Source organism: Siphateles boraxobius, unplaced genomic scaffold (assembly GCF_051911475.1).
Source record: "Siphateles boraxobius isolate OS27281-9 unplaced genomic scaffold, OSU_SipBor_1 32, whole genome shotgun sequence".
Lineage (NCBI taxonomy): Eukaryota > Metazoa > Chordata > Actinopteri > Cypriniformes > Leuciscidae > Siphateles > Siphateles boraxobius.
In genome coordinates, this window is record NW_027508942.1 from 4,722,501 (window position 1) to 4,737,500 (window position 15,000).

Genomic DNA, 15,000 nt, shown 5'->3' on the forward strand with positions numbered 1-15,000 from the left:
AAAACTACTTTCCTCAAGTACTTTTGCTAGAAAAAATACTACTTTTCCCCACGTCCATGTTCTCCTCTTTAATTTCCTCCTTTTTTTCTCAGCGCACATAAAAGCCACAAAATGCGATTCATCTTGCTGTATTTGTTCAGCACTAGCACATGCTAATGACGTTTTATTCTTCTATACTAACTTGCACCGTAGTCTACGGTTCAGTAGGTGTCATAGGATTGCTGAAATCGCAGGCATTAAAGTTCCCCTATTATACTATTTTAAAGGTTTTACAATAGGCCTCCAACAATATGTTTACATTCATCAAAGGTAAAAAAAAAACACTTTCATTTTCTCATCATATGATTGCAGTATCAACTCTTTTCTCAGTGTCTGCTCTGATTGGTCAGATGGCCCAGTCTGTTTTGATTGGTCTGCTCTGATTGGTCAGATGCTCCAGTCTGTTGTGATTGCTCTGCTCTGATTGGTCAGATGCTCCAGTTTGTTGTGATTGCTCTGCTCTGATTGGTCAGATGCTCCAGTTTGTTGTGATTGCTCTGCTCTGATTGGTCAGATGCTCCAGTTTGAATCTCAGCTCTTGACACACAGTGACACTAACAGTTTTACCGTATTAATCTCATCAAAGTGGATTTGCTTTGTCAGCAGAAAACAGCATCTTCTCGACACGAACAACACGAACCAAACTCTTCCACAGTGTTTGAGGGCGGGGCTAAGAGACGCTGTTTAGCCAATCAACACCACAGACTGGCATTATGCTAATAATTTGTATTGTTACATAGTTTTGTAAAAGACTGGAATCACTGACGGCTTGTTTCAGGCAGTTCAGAATCGATTCTTTCATTTTTTTTTTTTTTACTTTTTAACTTTCGCTTTTTGTCTTTTAGGAGACAACAACTTTGCATCTAAACTTTGAAGAACTTTTACATTCACAAACAGCTTTATTACTCATTACATGAACTGTCACATCCGAAAAAGCATAATAAGGGCACTTTAAAGTCAAGACCGAATTTGTCCCAAATTGTTTTATTAAACCTTCTGTTGTAAAACTGAACTGACATCAAGCAGTTTGAAGTCAGACCGGATGCATTCAGAAAAAACTTTGTGAATTTAGTACTTATACTTAATACTTATTTACAAATGTATCTTTGGTGAAAGGTAAAAACATCATGATGATCCGGTAGTGTGTGGATCTAGAGCAGCGGGTCACGACCCCGACCAGGGGTCACCAAGGGGTCACATCTGAACTCATTATGATTTTACTAGTAACCATAATCAAATCATCTGCGCATTAAACACACACGATGTCTCTTCTAGCTCAGTGTGATACGAACTACTGCTGCTAAAGTTTCGTTCTCATCCCTCAGTGATGTTGTCAAAATAAACACACAAATCAGTGAAAGTGAGTGATGATGATGATGAAGTGATCATCATTAAACTGTGATCACTCCTGATATGATGCTTCTTCAGGGTCCCAGGAAAGATGAAATAGCAGGTAAATTGATGAATTAATAATTAATAACCTGTCCAAAGATACCGAGGACTCTTGCACACTAGACACTTGTATTATTTGGTTTCATATAAGCAGAAAACACTATGTTGTGAAGCATTTGGCCTGTAAAAGTCCAGGAGAAACACTGATCATGATACTTCATACATTAATGTTAAATCCAGTATCATTCTCGTTATAAACAATATTAATAAAACGTGTCCTTATCCTACTGGAGAGTTGCTTCACATCTTTTGAAAATATAAAAGGGGTTTTACCAATTTAGAAACTCAACTTTCACTATTTTCTTGTGTTTAAATCGTAAACACTACATCGTTTGTGTTTAATGCGCAGATGATTTGATTATGGTTACTAGTAAAATCATAATGAGTTCAGATGTGACCTCTTGGTGACCCCTGGTCGGGGTCGTGACCCGCTGCTCTAGATCCACACACTACCGGATCATCATGATGTTTTTACCTTTCACCAAAGATACATTTGTAAATAAGTATTAAGTACTAAATTCAAAACGTTTGTCTGAATGCATCCAGTCTGACTTCAAACTGCTTGATGTCAGTTCAGTTTTACAACAGAAGGTTTAATAAAACTGTAAAACAATTTGGGACAAATTCAGTCATGACTTTAAAGTGCCTCTATTATGCTTTTTCGGATGTGACGGTTCATGTAATGAGTAATAAGGCTAATAAAGTTTGTGAATGTAAAAGTTCTGTATGCAAAAATTATTTTCACACTGACCATCTGTAAACTAAAACTTCTTTGCGTTAAACATTCTGTCCGTTTCTTTTTCAGTTCAGTTATAAATCCAGAGTGAATCTGGATCGTCAGTGATGGATGGATAAACGCACTGCTGACATCTAGTGGCGCGCGTTAGTTACTGCAACCTGAGATCAGCCTTACACTAAATTAATCAAGCTTTTCAAATGATTTGATTTCTTCTCATGGTTGCTGTTTTAATAATCCTCTTTCTTTAGTGTTGTGTAAATTAAACAATAAGTTATTTGTTTTGATGATTTGTATGAAACACAAATCAAACATGAATAAGTCCACAGGAAAATCCAGTTAGCTATTCTCTGTTCATATATTAATATCCATGTTCAGAATATTCCAGCCAGTAAAGTTGCTCCTCTGGGTTTGATGCCAGTTAACACTAACAAAACTGAATTTGAATAGTATTTTTTGCTTCTATAATAATTATTGAATGTTATAATTACTTTATATGGAATTTAATGTAATGTATAATGTATATGTAAGTATGGATATATTTACAGTATACAACCACAAGAAGGAGGCAGCCATTCTATTACCCTTTTCTATATTGCAATATTTTACTATTAGGCAATGTCTATAATAATGGCTAATGCAAATCAATAATAAAACCAGTTTGTCAGTGTAATGTTCACTCATGGCCACCAGATGGCGCCAGACGCTCGGATTTACACTGGCTCGATGTTTGAACTCAACTCTGCTGTTAGTCTAATTAAATCAGCCCATTCAGAAGTTTTTAAAAAACATTACATTTCTGATATTTAGCAAATTAGTATGTTTTTACATTACATCAACATTTGTGCATTTAGCAGACGCCTTTGTCCACAGTGACTTACAATAGGAGAGGAACATAAGTAGGATGTCACAGAGCCGGTGCAAAATAAAAGTTGCTTTGTCAAGCCAACGTACTGATCTACAATTTAAGATTATAAATTCCCCTGTAGCCTTAGCTCATCTTTGATCACCAAAATGACATTTAAACGCGTTTTTTTTTTGTTCTTCACGTCTTAAAATATCTTGAATGTAACTCGACACCCTTGCCTTATTTAGTATAAGCGGTTCTATGAATATGCAAATGAGCCCCGCCTCCACTCACTCAGCTCAGAGATCCACTCGTTGACGATCACACGTTGATCTGATTGGTTACAAGGTAGTTTGTGACGTCAGAAACACCAGCGATTTTAAACTGTGTTTTGAGACTGTATTTGGTTCACTGCAGTTTTAAGGAGCAATGGTTTTGACTTATGAACTTACACATGGTTTGTCTTAAAGCATATTAACAACCATAAAACACCAAATAGATATATAAACAACATTAAAAGCTTGATTTTCACCACAGGGGGACTTTAAGCTTATTTGTTAAATGGAGGATCAAAACTATGAAATGTCCCATCAAGACTCATATTACAGAGGACATGTTAAAACAGGCTAGCAACATGCTAGAAACATGCTAATCATGCTAACAACATGTTAATCATGTTAGAAATATGCTAGCAACATGCTAATGGTACTAAGAATGTGTTAGCAACATTTTAATCATGTTGTAATGTCATAATGCTTACAACATGTAAGCAATTCTGTTAACAACATGCTAAACAAGCTAATAACATGTTAAAAAATGCTAACAGTGATAGTAACATTTTTAAAACATGTTATCAACTTCTTTAAACATGTTAGCAGCATGCCTTTCATGGTAACAACATGCAAGCGAAATGTTAATCATGCTAATGACATGTTAATCATAATGTTAACAACATGTTAGCAACATGCTAACCATGTTAGTAACATGTTAATAATGCTAACAAAATGCTCGCAACATGCCAATCATTGCTAGCAATGCATGTTATCAGCATGTTAAAACATGCTACCAACGTGTTAAATCATGTTAGCAACATGCTAAAACATGATATTAACATGTTAATCGTGTTAACAATGCTAACAACATATTAAAAAATGTTAGCAACATATTATAACAAGTTAGCGAACATACAATCATGGTAACAACATGCTAGCAAAATGACAATCATGCTAACAATGTGTTAAATCATGGTAGCAACATACAAGTAATTTTATTTTTACTTTCTCTGAGTAAAACTTCAGATTTCAAGTTTTTTCAAAGTTATTTAAAACTTTCAGATGGCTTTGTCAAGCATTAAAGTTTGTCATCAAACTTTACTCATCTAGTGTTAGTTGTCACTCTACATACTACAGTAGTTAAAGTTTACCAGTTATCATAGTTTCAGCCAAAATATCATAGTGTTTTTATTCAGTAAAATCTTTAGTGGCAGTACTGACTAATAGGCCTACATGTTACTGCAGTTTTACAAGTAATTTTGCAAAAATGTTTTTCCCTGATAAACTGTGTTCAGGACAGTGAGGGTTTATATTCCCAGGCGTCTCTCTTCATCCTGCTGTCAGTCATCCTGCGCTTCTCTGCGAGCGGAAGACGTTCCTCTTTCCCTCAGAAAGCGTTTAATCATTTATCCTCCAACTGCCTGAGCGCTTTAAAAGTCAAAGCGAAGCGAGAGACTCGTTCTGATGGCGTCGCTGTCACTGCGCGCGCGCGTGTGTGTGTGTTCGCGCGCGGCCGCGAGCTCTTCCGTGTTCTCAGGCGCTTCTCTCTCTGTTGGAGCTCAGAGACGAGCATCTGCCCTCGAATCCTCAGAGCTGTTAAACTGTGGCTCCTCTCCTTTTTGTATCACTCACTCTCATTGTAGCCCTGATTTATATAGTTTAAACTTTAAAAGATTGAAGGTTGAAGGTTTACAGGCAGATTGATTCGTTTTTGGACCAGGGTGGAAAAAAAATAGCTGATTCTAAAAAGAAATTCTCCAGAATGTCTGTCCCCATAGACGTCCACTCTAAGTTCAATATTGCAAACATGATTTTTCACATCATCACCGCATGGCACAAGCTGATTGGCCTCTGCTGATTCTGCAGCCAATGAGATTGCTTGCTCAACATTTAAATAGTCATGTTGATTGTTTGCTGTGCGCTAGTCCTGCAGTTCCTCTGAACCCCTCCACCTCCCCAGCTCCTCCTGCCTAGATCTGATACAGCATTCATGTCTATTTATGATATGTAACAAATCTTACATGCTCACAGCAGTGTGTGTGTGTGTGTGTGTATGTGTGTATCTGTTTGCAGTAACAAGTCCATTCTTACTCAGCAGCAGCGTAGTGACCAAATACATTAACACTGGCATATTCAATAACATACTAAAATTATTATGAGAGTTGTCATGATTTAAAATTTAAAATGTGTTTGAGTCTATTCAGTTCACTCAGTACTAAACACAACTCTGACAAAGCTCTAGTGTCATGAAGTTACTCCCACTAGTGCTCTGTTTTTCAAATCTTATAATTTGTCTTTTCCTCTATAATGCTGCTCTCAATCCTCTCTCTCTCTCTTCCCCCCTCCTTTCTTTATGTTCTCCTTCTCTCGCTCCTCTCCTCCCTGCAGTCTCCTGTTAGCACTCAGGCGATTCGTCCCGCTCCTGCGGCTCAAACTAAACTGGTCCAGTCCAGTTCACCGGCCCAGACCAGCACCGCAACCGGCCCCGCTGTGAGCACTAGTCCTGTCCTCTCTCTCTCTCTCTCTCTCTCTCTCTCTCTCTCTCTCTCTCTCTCTCTCTCACTCTCACTCTCACTCTCTCACTCTCTCTCTCACTCTCACTCTCACTCTCTCTCTCTATCTCTCTCTCTCAAACTCTCTCACACACACTCTCTCTCTCTCTCTCTCTCTCTCTCTCTAACTCTCTCTCACACACACACTCTCTCTCTCCCTCACTCTCTCTCAAACTCTCTCTCTCACACACTCTCTCTCTCTCTCTCTCTCCCTCTCTCTCTCTCTCTCTCACTCACTCTCTCACTCTTTCTCTCTCTCTCTCTCTCTCTCTCTCTCTCTCTCTCTCTCTCTCTCTCTCTCTCTCTTTCTCTATTTCAGCATTATGATGGTAGAAATGCCAGCTGTATCTGACCAATTTAGAACCTTTATTTTTAAGAGTGTAAAGACAAAGAACTTTGAGTCGTCAGGTGCAGCGGATCACGTGACCCGAGTTCTTCTCCTCCTCCTTCTCCTCCATCTGTCTCTCTCTCTCTCTCTCTCTCTCTCTCTCTCGGCTCCTGTCGTCCTGCGCTCTCTCGGGACACGCGATGTGACAGTGCGCGCTGTGGCCGTCTCTCCTGTTCTCTGTGGCCTTGCTGGCAGGCAGACGTCAGCTTGTGTTTATCTCTGTCTCTGCTTCTTCCTCCTCTAGAAGGGCCCTGTGGCAGCCGGCGTGGCAGTGACAGCTCCCCAGCAGGTCCAGCCGGCCCCGGGCCCCCAGGGGTCCCTCACTCAGATGCCACTGGCCCCTCAGAGCGCAGTCGCCCCGGCCCCCGGAGCCCCGGTCGTCTCCCAGGTCTGTGTGCCCTCCCGTATCAAAGTTTCTCTCTCTCTTTATCTATTCCTTTTCTCAGCTCCACTGAGTGACTGCTGGACCCCTCAAGCGTCCCTGGTTAACTGTCAGGACTTGGTTAAGCGCCATGCAAAGCACACACACACACACACACACACTGACACACAGCTGCCAGCAGACACCATGGTAACACATCTGGATGTTCACGCATAGACAGACACACACACACGTGGCAGAGTCAGGCTATAGACAACATCTGCACGCAAACACACTACTGTTTGAAAGTTTGGGGTTGGTAAGATTTTTTTTGAAAGAAGACACTTCTGCTCACTGAGGCTGCATTTATTGTATATTTATTTATTGTCATAAATACTATAAAAATAGTGATATATTATTACAATGTAAATCAGCTGTTTTCTATGTGAATATATAGTAAAGTGTAATTTATTCCTGTGATCAAAGCTGAATTTTCAGCATCATTACTCCAGTCTTCAGTGTCACATGATCCTTCAGAAATCACTATAATATGATGATTTGCTCATCAAGAAACATTTATGATTATTATCAGTGTTGTGAACAGTTGTGCTGCTATATATTTTTGTGGAAACTATGATACATTTTATTTTTCATGGTTCTTCGATGGGTAGAAAGCTGAAAAGAACCACATTTATTTGAAATTTAAAGCTTTTGAAACATTATTAATGTCTTTACTGTCACTTTTGATCAATTTAATGAATCATCAATCATCAATCATCAATGAATAAAAGTGTTCAATTCTTTAAAAATAATTAAGCCAGTACCAAACGTATGCCACGTATATCCAGGAGAATCTGTACGGGTCATGTTTAACCCACAAATCAAAAGAAATATAAGAAATTAGGTTTTGCATTAAGACAATGAAGCTTATTAATATCTTTTGCATGGTGACATTATTTTTTTTTGTTTTCAATTCTTGGCATTTCCTTCCCAAATTCTCATTACTTTACTGCAAAAATTTGCATTTTAATTATTTTTAATATTTATTCATAATGTGACAAAAATAATAATATATTATTTAAATGATAAAATATTGATACATAATGATAGTGTTTGTTGTATTGCTTTTAATTTATGGCCACAGTAATTTATATCAAATAATTAATGACCAACAAAACAAAAATACTTCTAAATTAATTCATCCGTATCCTTTTCGGTGATTTTTTAAACTGGAGTTCTTCAATTGTCATGAAGTCACAGTGTATCTTCTGAAAATAAGACCCTTTTTCCTTCTGAATTCGTGGTGAAGTGTGACCTGGAAATGTTTTAATGAGATTCACCCATTCATGTATTATTTGGGTTCAGTGTCGACCTCAGGAAGATGATCAGCGACACACCGCCGTAAAAAAGACTTTTGATTGACACATTCTCTAACCTCAAATGATTGACAGTTTTGTAGCATTTAAATGGAATTTAGAGGATTTCATTAAAATACTTTATTTACCCGTGAGCGCCGATCGCTGATTATGACAACAAAAGCACAACCGAGCGCGTCTGTGTGAGTCAGAACCGGATAAACTGTTTACTAACACAAATCCAAATCAAGACACTTTTCAGCTCGGCCTGAGATGTGTCATTATACGGCTCGTCTGATTCATGTCTTTAAAAGTCTCACTCTGCTCGACAGGAGATGCAGGAGAACGTGAAGAAGTGCAAGAACTTCTTGGCGACGCTGATCAAGTTGGCATCCCATAATTCCCCTTCCCCGGAGACGTCTCGAAACGTGAAGGCGCTGGTGCAGGATTTACTGGTACGTGATCAGATCTTCTTGATCTTCTTTGAAGGGCCTCGTTTTGCATCCTCAATATAATCCCTGCTTATAAAATCCAGTTCTGAGATCCGGGTTAAAAAATAAAGGTGTCGGAGCCTTCGAGCCATCTCAGCGGCTGGTCCTAATCTCTGGAATATATATAAGACCAGCTCGGACTGCTGACATTTTTAAGACCCACCTGTATTCCTTAGCTTTCATTTTGAGTTGAGTTTTGCTACTGTGACATTCTCTAGTGTGTTTTTTTTGTGTGTGTATCACTTTGGTCAACTGTGGTTGTTTTTAAAAGTGCTATACAAATAAATTTGAATTTGAACTTGAACTTGAACTTGGCTCATGTAAACTGATTGGTTTTCATCCTGCACTAATCATCTCCTCTTCCTGTAGTTTGCATGTTTTTTCGCTGTACACATGAACATCTGCTGTCGCTCCTCTCAGGATGCAAAGATCGATCCGGAGGAGTTCACCAGCCGGCTTCAGTCCGAGCTCAAGTCGTCTCCGCAGCCATACCTGGTCCCTTTCCTGAAGGTACGATAACACACACGTGTTGGGGAAAGTTACTTTGAAAAGTAATGCATTACAATATTGCGTTACTTCCTTAAAAAGTGTTGTAACTAATTGCATTACTTAGTTGCTTTAAAAGAAAAGTAATGTGTTACATTACTTTTGCGTTACTTTTTCTCACCTGGGCTGGGCTTATTTTTTTTTCTAGTTCTATTTTTGGGCAAATGTAAAGCCCTTTTCAAAAACTGAAATAATAAGGCTAAAGGAAATGCAAATTCACATGTGCACAGTAGAGGGCGCCGCTCAGGCAAACCTTTCAGCTGCTGTTCTGGATCACAGAAGAATAGGGGGCAGGAGAAGAAAGTTTAACACTTACAGTACTTTACCAATAAAAACAAATAATCAAAAGTCATTTTGGTCCCACTTTATATTAAGTGGTTTTAAGTACTATGTACTTACATTGAAATTAATAATTTGATATAATAGACTTATTATGTACATGTATGTTTTTACATTGTACTTATATTTTGAAAATACCTGCATGTAATTACAGCTGTAATTAATGTATGTAATTACATTTGTAATTACACAGTTTACCATTACCTTACACCTTAACCCACCCTTAAACCGACCCATACTACACACACCTGACCCTAACCTTACCCGCATCACACACACCTGACCCTAACCTTACCCGTATCACACACACCTGACCCTAACCTTAGCCGTATCACACACACCTGACCCTAACCTTACCCGTATCACACACACCTGACCCTAACCTTAGCCGTATCAAACACACCTGACCCTAACCTTACCCGTATCACACACACCTGACCCTAACCTCACCCATATCACACACATGACCCTAACCTTACCCGTATCACACACACCTGACCCTAACCTTACCCGTATCACACACACCTGACCCTAACCTTAGCCGTATCAAACACACCTGACCCTAACCTTACCCGTATCACACACACCTGACCCTAACCTTACCCGTATCACACACACCTGACCCTAACCTCACCCATATCACACACATGACCCTAACCTTACCCGTATCACACACATGACCCTAACCTTACCCGTATCACACACACCTGACCCTAACCTTACCCGTATCACACACACCTGACCCTAACCTTACCCGTATCACACACACCTGACCCTAACCTTAGCCGTATCAAACACACCTGACCCTAACCTTAGCCGTATCAAACACACCTGACCCTAACCTTACCCGTATCACACACACCTGTCCCTAACCTCACCCGTATCAAACACACCTGACCCTAACCTTACCCGTATCACACACACCTGATTCTAACCTTACCCGTATCACACACACCTGACCCTAACCTCACCCGTATCACACACACCTGACCCTAACCTAACACCGTATCACACACACCTGTCCCTAACCTTACCCGTATCACACACACCTGACCCTAACCTTACCCGTATCACACACCTGACCCTAACCTTACCCGTATCACACACACCTGTCCCTAACTTTACCCGTATCACACACACCTGTCCCTAACCTTACCCCGTATCACACACACCTGACCCTAACCTTACCCGTATCACACACACCTGTCCCTAACCTCACCCCTATCACACACACCTGACCCTAACCTTACCCGTATCAGAAACACCTGTCCCTAACCTTACCCGTATCACACACACCTGTCCCTAACCTCACCCCTATCACACACACCTGTCCCTAACCTTACCCGTATCACACACACCTGTCCCTAACCTTAACCGTATCGCACACACCTGACCCTAACCTTACCCGTATCGCTTACCCGTATCACACACACCTGTCCCTAACCCTAACCGTATCACACACACCTGACCCTAACCTTAACCGTATCACACACACCTGACCCTAACCTTACCCGTGTCACTTACCCGTATCACACACACCTGTCCCTAACCTTACCCGTATCACACACACCTGACCCTAACCTTACCCGTATCACACACACCTGACCCTAACCTTACCCGTATCACACACACCTGACCCTAACCTTAGCCGTATCAAACACACCTGACCCTAACCTTACCCGTATCACACACACCTGACCCTAACCTTACCCGTATCACACACACCTGACCCTAACCTCACCCATATCACACACATGACCCTAACCTTACCCGTATCACACACATGACCCTAACCTTACCCGTATCACACACACCTGACCCTAACCTTACCCGTATCACACACACCTGACCCTAACCTTACCCGTATCACACACACCTGACCCTAACCTTAGCCGTATCAAACACACCTGACCCTAACCTTAGCCGTGTCAAACACACCTGACCCTAACCTTACCCGTATCACACACACCTGTCCCTAACCTCACCCGTATCAAACACACCTGACCCTAACCTTACCCGTATCACACACACCTGATTCTAACCTTACCCGTATCACACACACCTGACCCTAACCTCACCCGTATCACACACACCTGACCCTAACCTCACCCGTATCACACACACCTGTCCCTAACCTTACCCGTATCACACACCTGACCCTAACCTTACCCGTATCACACACACCTGTCCCTAACTTTACCCGTATCACACACACCTGTCCCTAACCTTACCCGTATCACACACACCTGACCCTAACCTTACCCGTATCAGAAACACCTGTCCCTAACCTTACCCGTATCACACACACCTGTCCCTAACCTCACCCCTATCACACACACCTGTCCCTAACCTTACCCGTATCACACACACCTGTCCCTAACCTTAACCGTATCGCACACACCTGACCCTAACCTTACCCGTATCGCTTACCCGTATCACACACACCTGTCCCTAACCCTAACCGTATCACACACACCTGACCCTAACCTTAACCGTATCACACACACCTGACCCTAACCTTACCCGTGTCACTTACCCGTATCACACACACCTGTCCCTAACCTTACCCGTATCACACACACCTGACCCTAACCTTAACCGTATCACACACACCTGTCCCTAACCTTACCCGTATCGCTTACCCGTATCACACACACCTGTCCCTAACCTTACCCGTATCACACACACCTGACCCTAACCTTACCCGTATCACACCTCAATAGCAGCAAATGTGTTTTACAATACAACATCATCGCAATAAGTATATTGTACTTATGTTTTGATGTAAGTACATAGTACTTAAAGCCACTTAATATAAAGTGGGACCGCCATTTTTGCTAACTGAATCATCGAAGAGTAGCAGCAAGTACATTGGTCAATAAAGTGAGATTAAATGCACAAATATTTGTTTTATTTAACATATTTAATTATTGGAGGTTTGCGTATTAGTCTGATTTTGCATTTCACAAATTTTATTCATTTTGAGGAATACTGAATATTTTTTGTGCAAGTCAGATTAGTAAATGCATGCTCACATTTAGTCTAGAACAACAATAACCATCATGTTTGCACACAACATCTCTGCACTTACAATCTTTCTCATGTGAGAGCTGTCAGTTAATAAATGTGAAAAGTAACTTCAGTTGCTTATTAGAAAAAGTAACTCAGATATTTTTCTGTAAATTTAAAAGTAATGCGTTACTTTGCTAGTTACTTGAAAAAAGTAATCTGATTACGTAACTCAAGTTACTTGTAATGATCTACACACAACACTGGTTAACACACACACGTGGCCAGGCGTAATACGTGTCATATCCTGCGCGGTCCGACCTGGCACGCTAATGCGGCCGCGCTGTCATGCTACGTTAGCTGGTTTACGTCAGAATCCTCCAGGAATAGCCATCGGGAGCCTGCGGTGTCCTCACGGGGACATCAGGGAGACGTCCTTGATTACTGAGGGTAATGATCTTTGTCGGCCTCTATGAGAAAAATGACAGTTTACACACACAAAACTTTATATTCTAAAATGGAATTGGAATTACACATATGAGATGATTTTGTTATTGTGAATGGCTCATCAGTGCACGTTATTCCAAAGAAACAAAAGTTCTGATCTTCTACAAGTAGATTATTTGCAATATTATATCAGAAGTTCAGTATTTGGAAATTTCCAAGTCAAAGCAGCATGATTAGAAATGTGCAAAAGTTTTTAAATTTCAATAGTACATTCATAGACATTCCATGTTTTCACAGGATACATTTGTTTAAAAAGCGTGAATGAATGATTACTGAAATATGTGATATTTTACACTGTTTCATATTTTACACTGTGTTTGTGTTTGCAGAAAAGTCTCCCTGCGTTGCGTCTGTCTCTCCTGAACAGCCAGCATTCTCTCACTCAACCGCTACAACCCAACAAGAGCAGTGTGACACCGGTCCAGACGAGTGTCAGTGTTCGTCCACACCAGCCCAACAGCACCACTGTCCTGCCTCAAGTATGATCCTACCACTCACTTTCTCTTTTACATTCATACAATTCAGCAGAAGCTACACCATAACTAGTATTTTGTGTGAGATCATAGTGTGTTAAAAAGGAATCCATCTGCAAAACAACAAACATCTGATGCACTTATTTAAAAAAGCAGATTTCAATACACATCTTAAAGACATTTAACATTTAACAGGAAATGTTTTAAGAGATTGCAAACGCCCTAAACGCATCTTCTACCAGACGAAAATGCACATCGTCTTTTGTTTATTTTTTATTTAATTTTTTGATAATGTTGTGCTGTGCTCATCTTGGCCAGGTCACTTCTGTAAAAGAGATTTTTAATCTCAGAAAGTTTTATTATTAAATAAACATATCAAATCTGTGTGATTTAAGGGATAATGCTCTTTTGAATAAACCAGTTTGATGTACTATGCGACTGTAATGTTTGCAACTCAAAACTCCCTCTTCTTAAACTCATTTTTTATTCATTTGGACATCATCATCAGTGCCATGACCTCATTAAAGGGATAGTTCACACAAAAATTAACATTCTGTCATAATTTACACTGCCTGAAGTTGTTCCAAACCTGCATGAGTTTGTTTCTTCTGTTGAGCGCTGAAGGAGATATTCTGAAGAACGCCAGTAACCAGACAGTTGATGGCATCCATTGACTCCCATAGTATGGAGAAAAACACTGGCTACGTTACCAACATTCTTCAAGATATCTTCTTTTGTGTTCAACAGAAGAAAGAAACTTATCAGAATCAGAATCAGAAAGAGCTTTATTGCCAAGTGTGCTTGCACACAAAAGGAATTTGTTTTGGTACTGAGGCTTCCAGTGGACATATACAAATACAACATGAAACATAATACTACAAATTATAAGAATAAAAAATAAAAATATATGAGAGTAAAACTATCACAGTTGGGTTTAGTCAGAATAGACATTTTCAGATTTACAGATTATGAACCTATTTACAGTGTTTTGAATATTATGAATAAATAAATCTACATAAATCTACATATAAGTATTATGATCACTCATATTTGCATATCATTATTATTCATTCAGAAGCTTGTTGAGGACATTTTTATTAATTTTATATGAAAAAAGTTTGATAAATGCTAAGTATTGCTTTTTATCGTAATGCATTGTAAATTGGTGCATATAAAAGGAATTGTGCTCATTTAGTTTTTAAATGTTTTTTCTCATATTGGAAAAAGAAAATAATGGGAAAGGGGAGCGCAAAACATTTGCAAGAAAACGCGAAAGCATTACGTAACATGATTTTTACTTCCATCTCATATTTATTTTCCTTCACCATGTTCCTTTGGAGCTCCGTATATTTTAAATAGAAAGGTTTTGTTACGTTATAAATGTCTTTACTGTCTTTTAATCAATATAATGCATGAATTTCTTTCATTTTCTTCTTACTGACCGCAACATTTTTAACAGTAGTGCATATTAAATATCTTCAAAAGACGGAATAACATCTAAATACAATTTTGAATCTTTTTCGTGTGAGGAAATGTGACACATGAATGGTATTGAACAGTGACGGTGAGTTCTCCTCAGTGTGTGTCCTGCAGCGCTCTGAGCGTCACGAGGACATCTCCCCGAGGTGTGTAG

At 39.7% G+C, this 15,000-nt stretch overlaps 1 protein-coding gene across 5 annotated transcripts in view; it reads left to right on the forward strand.

The window, feature by feature from the left end:
* Positions 1 to 15,000, forward strand: part of LOC143700898 (transcription initiation factor TFIID subunit 4) — a 94,546-nt gene that overhangs the window by 7,099 nt on the left and 72,447 nt on the right. Inside the window, exons 3-7 of one of the 5 annotated variants that reach the window (XM_077194648.1) lie at positions 5,735 to 5,836; positions 6,531 to 6,674; positions 8,335 to 8,457; positions 8,863 to 9,003; positions 13,224 to 13,373. In XM_077194648.1, the coding sequence (XP_077050763.1) occupies positions 5,735 to 5,836; positions 6,531 to 6,674; positions 8,335 to 8,457; positions 8,863 to 9,003; positions 13,224 to 13,373 (660 nt within the window). The remainder of the gene's footprint in view (positions 1 to 5,734; positions 5,837 to 6,530; positions 6,675 to 8,334; positions 8,458 to 8,862; positions 9,004 to 13,223; positions 13,374 to 15,000) is intronic. The other 4 variants (XM_077194649.1, XM_077194650.1, XM_077194651.1 and 1 more) reach the window with 4 other exon arrangements.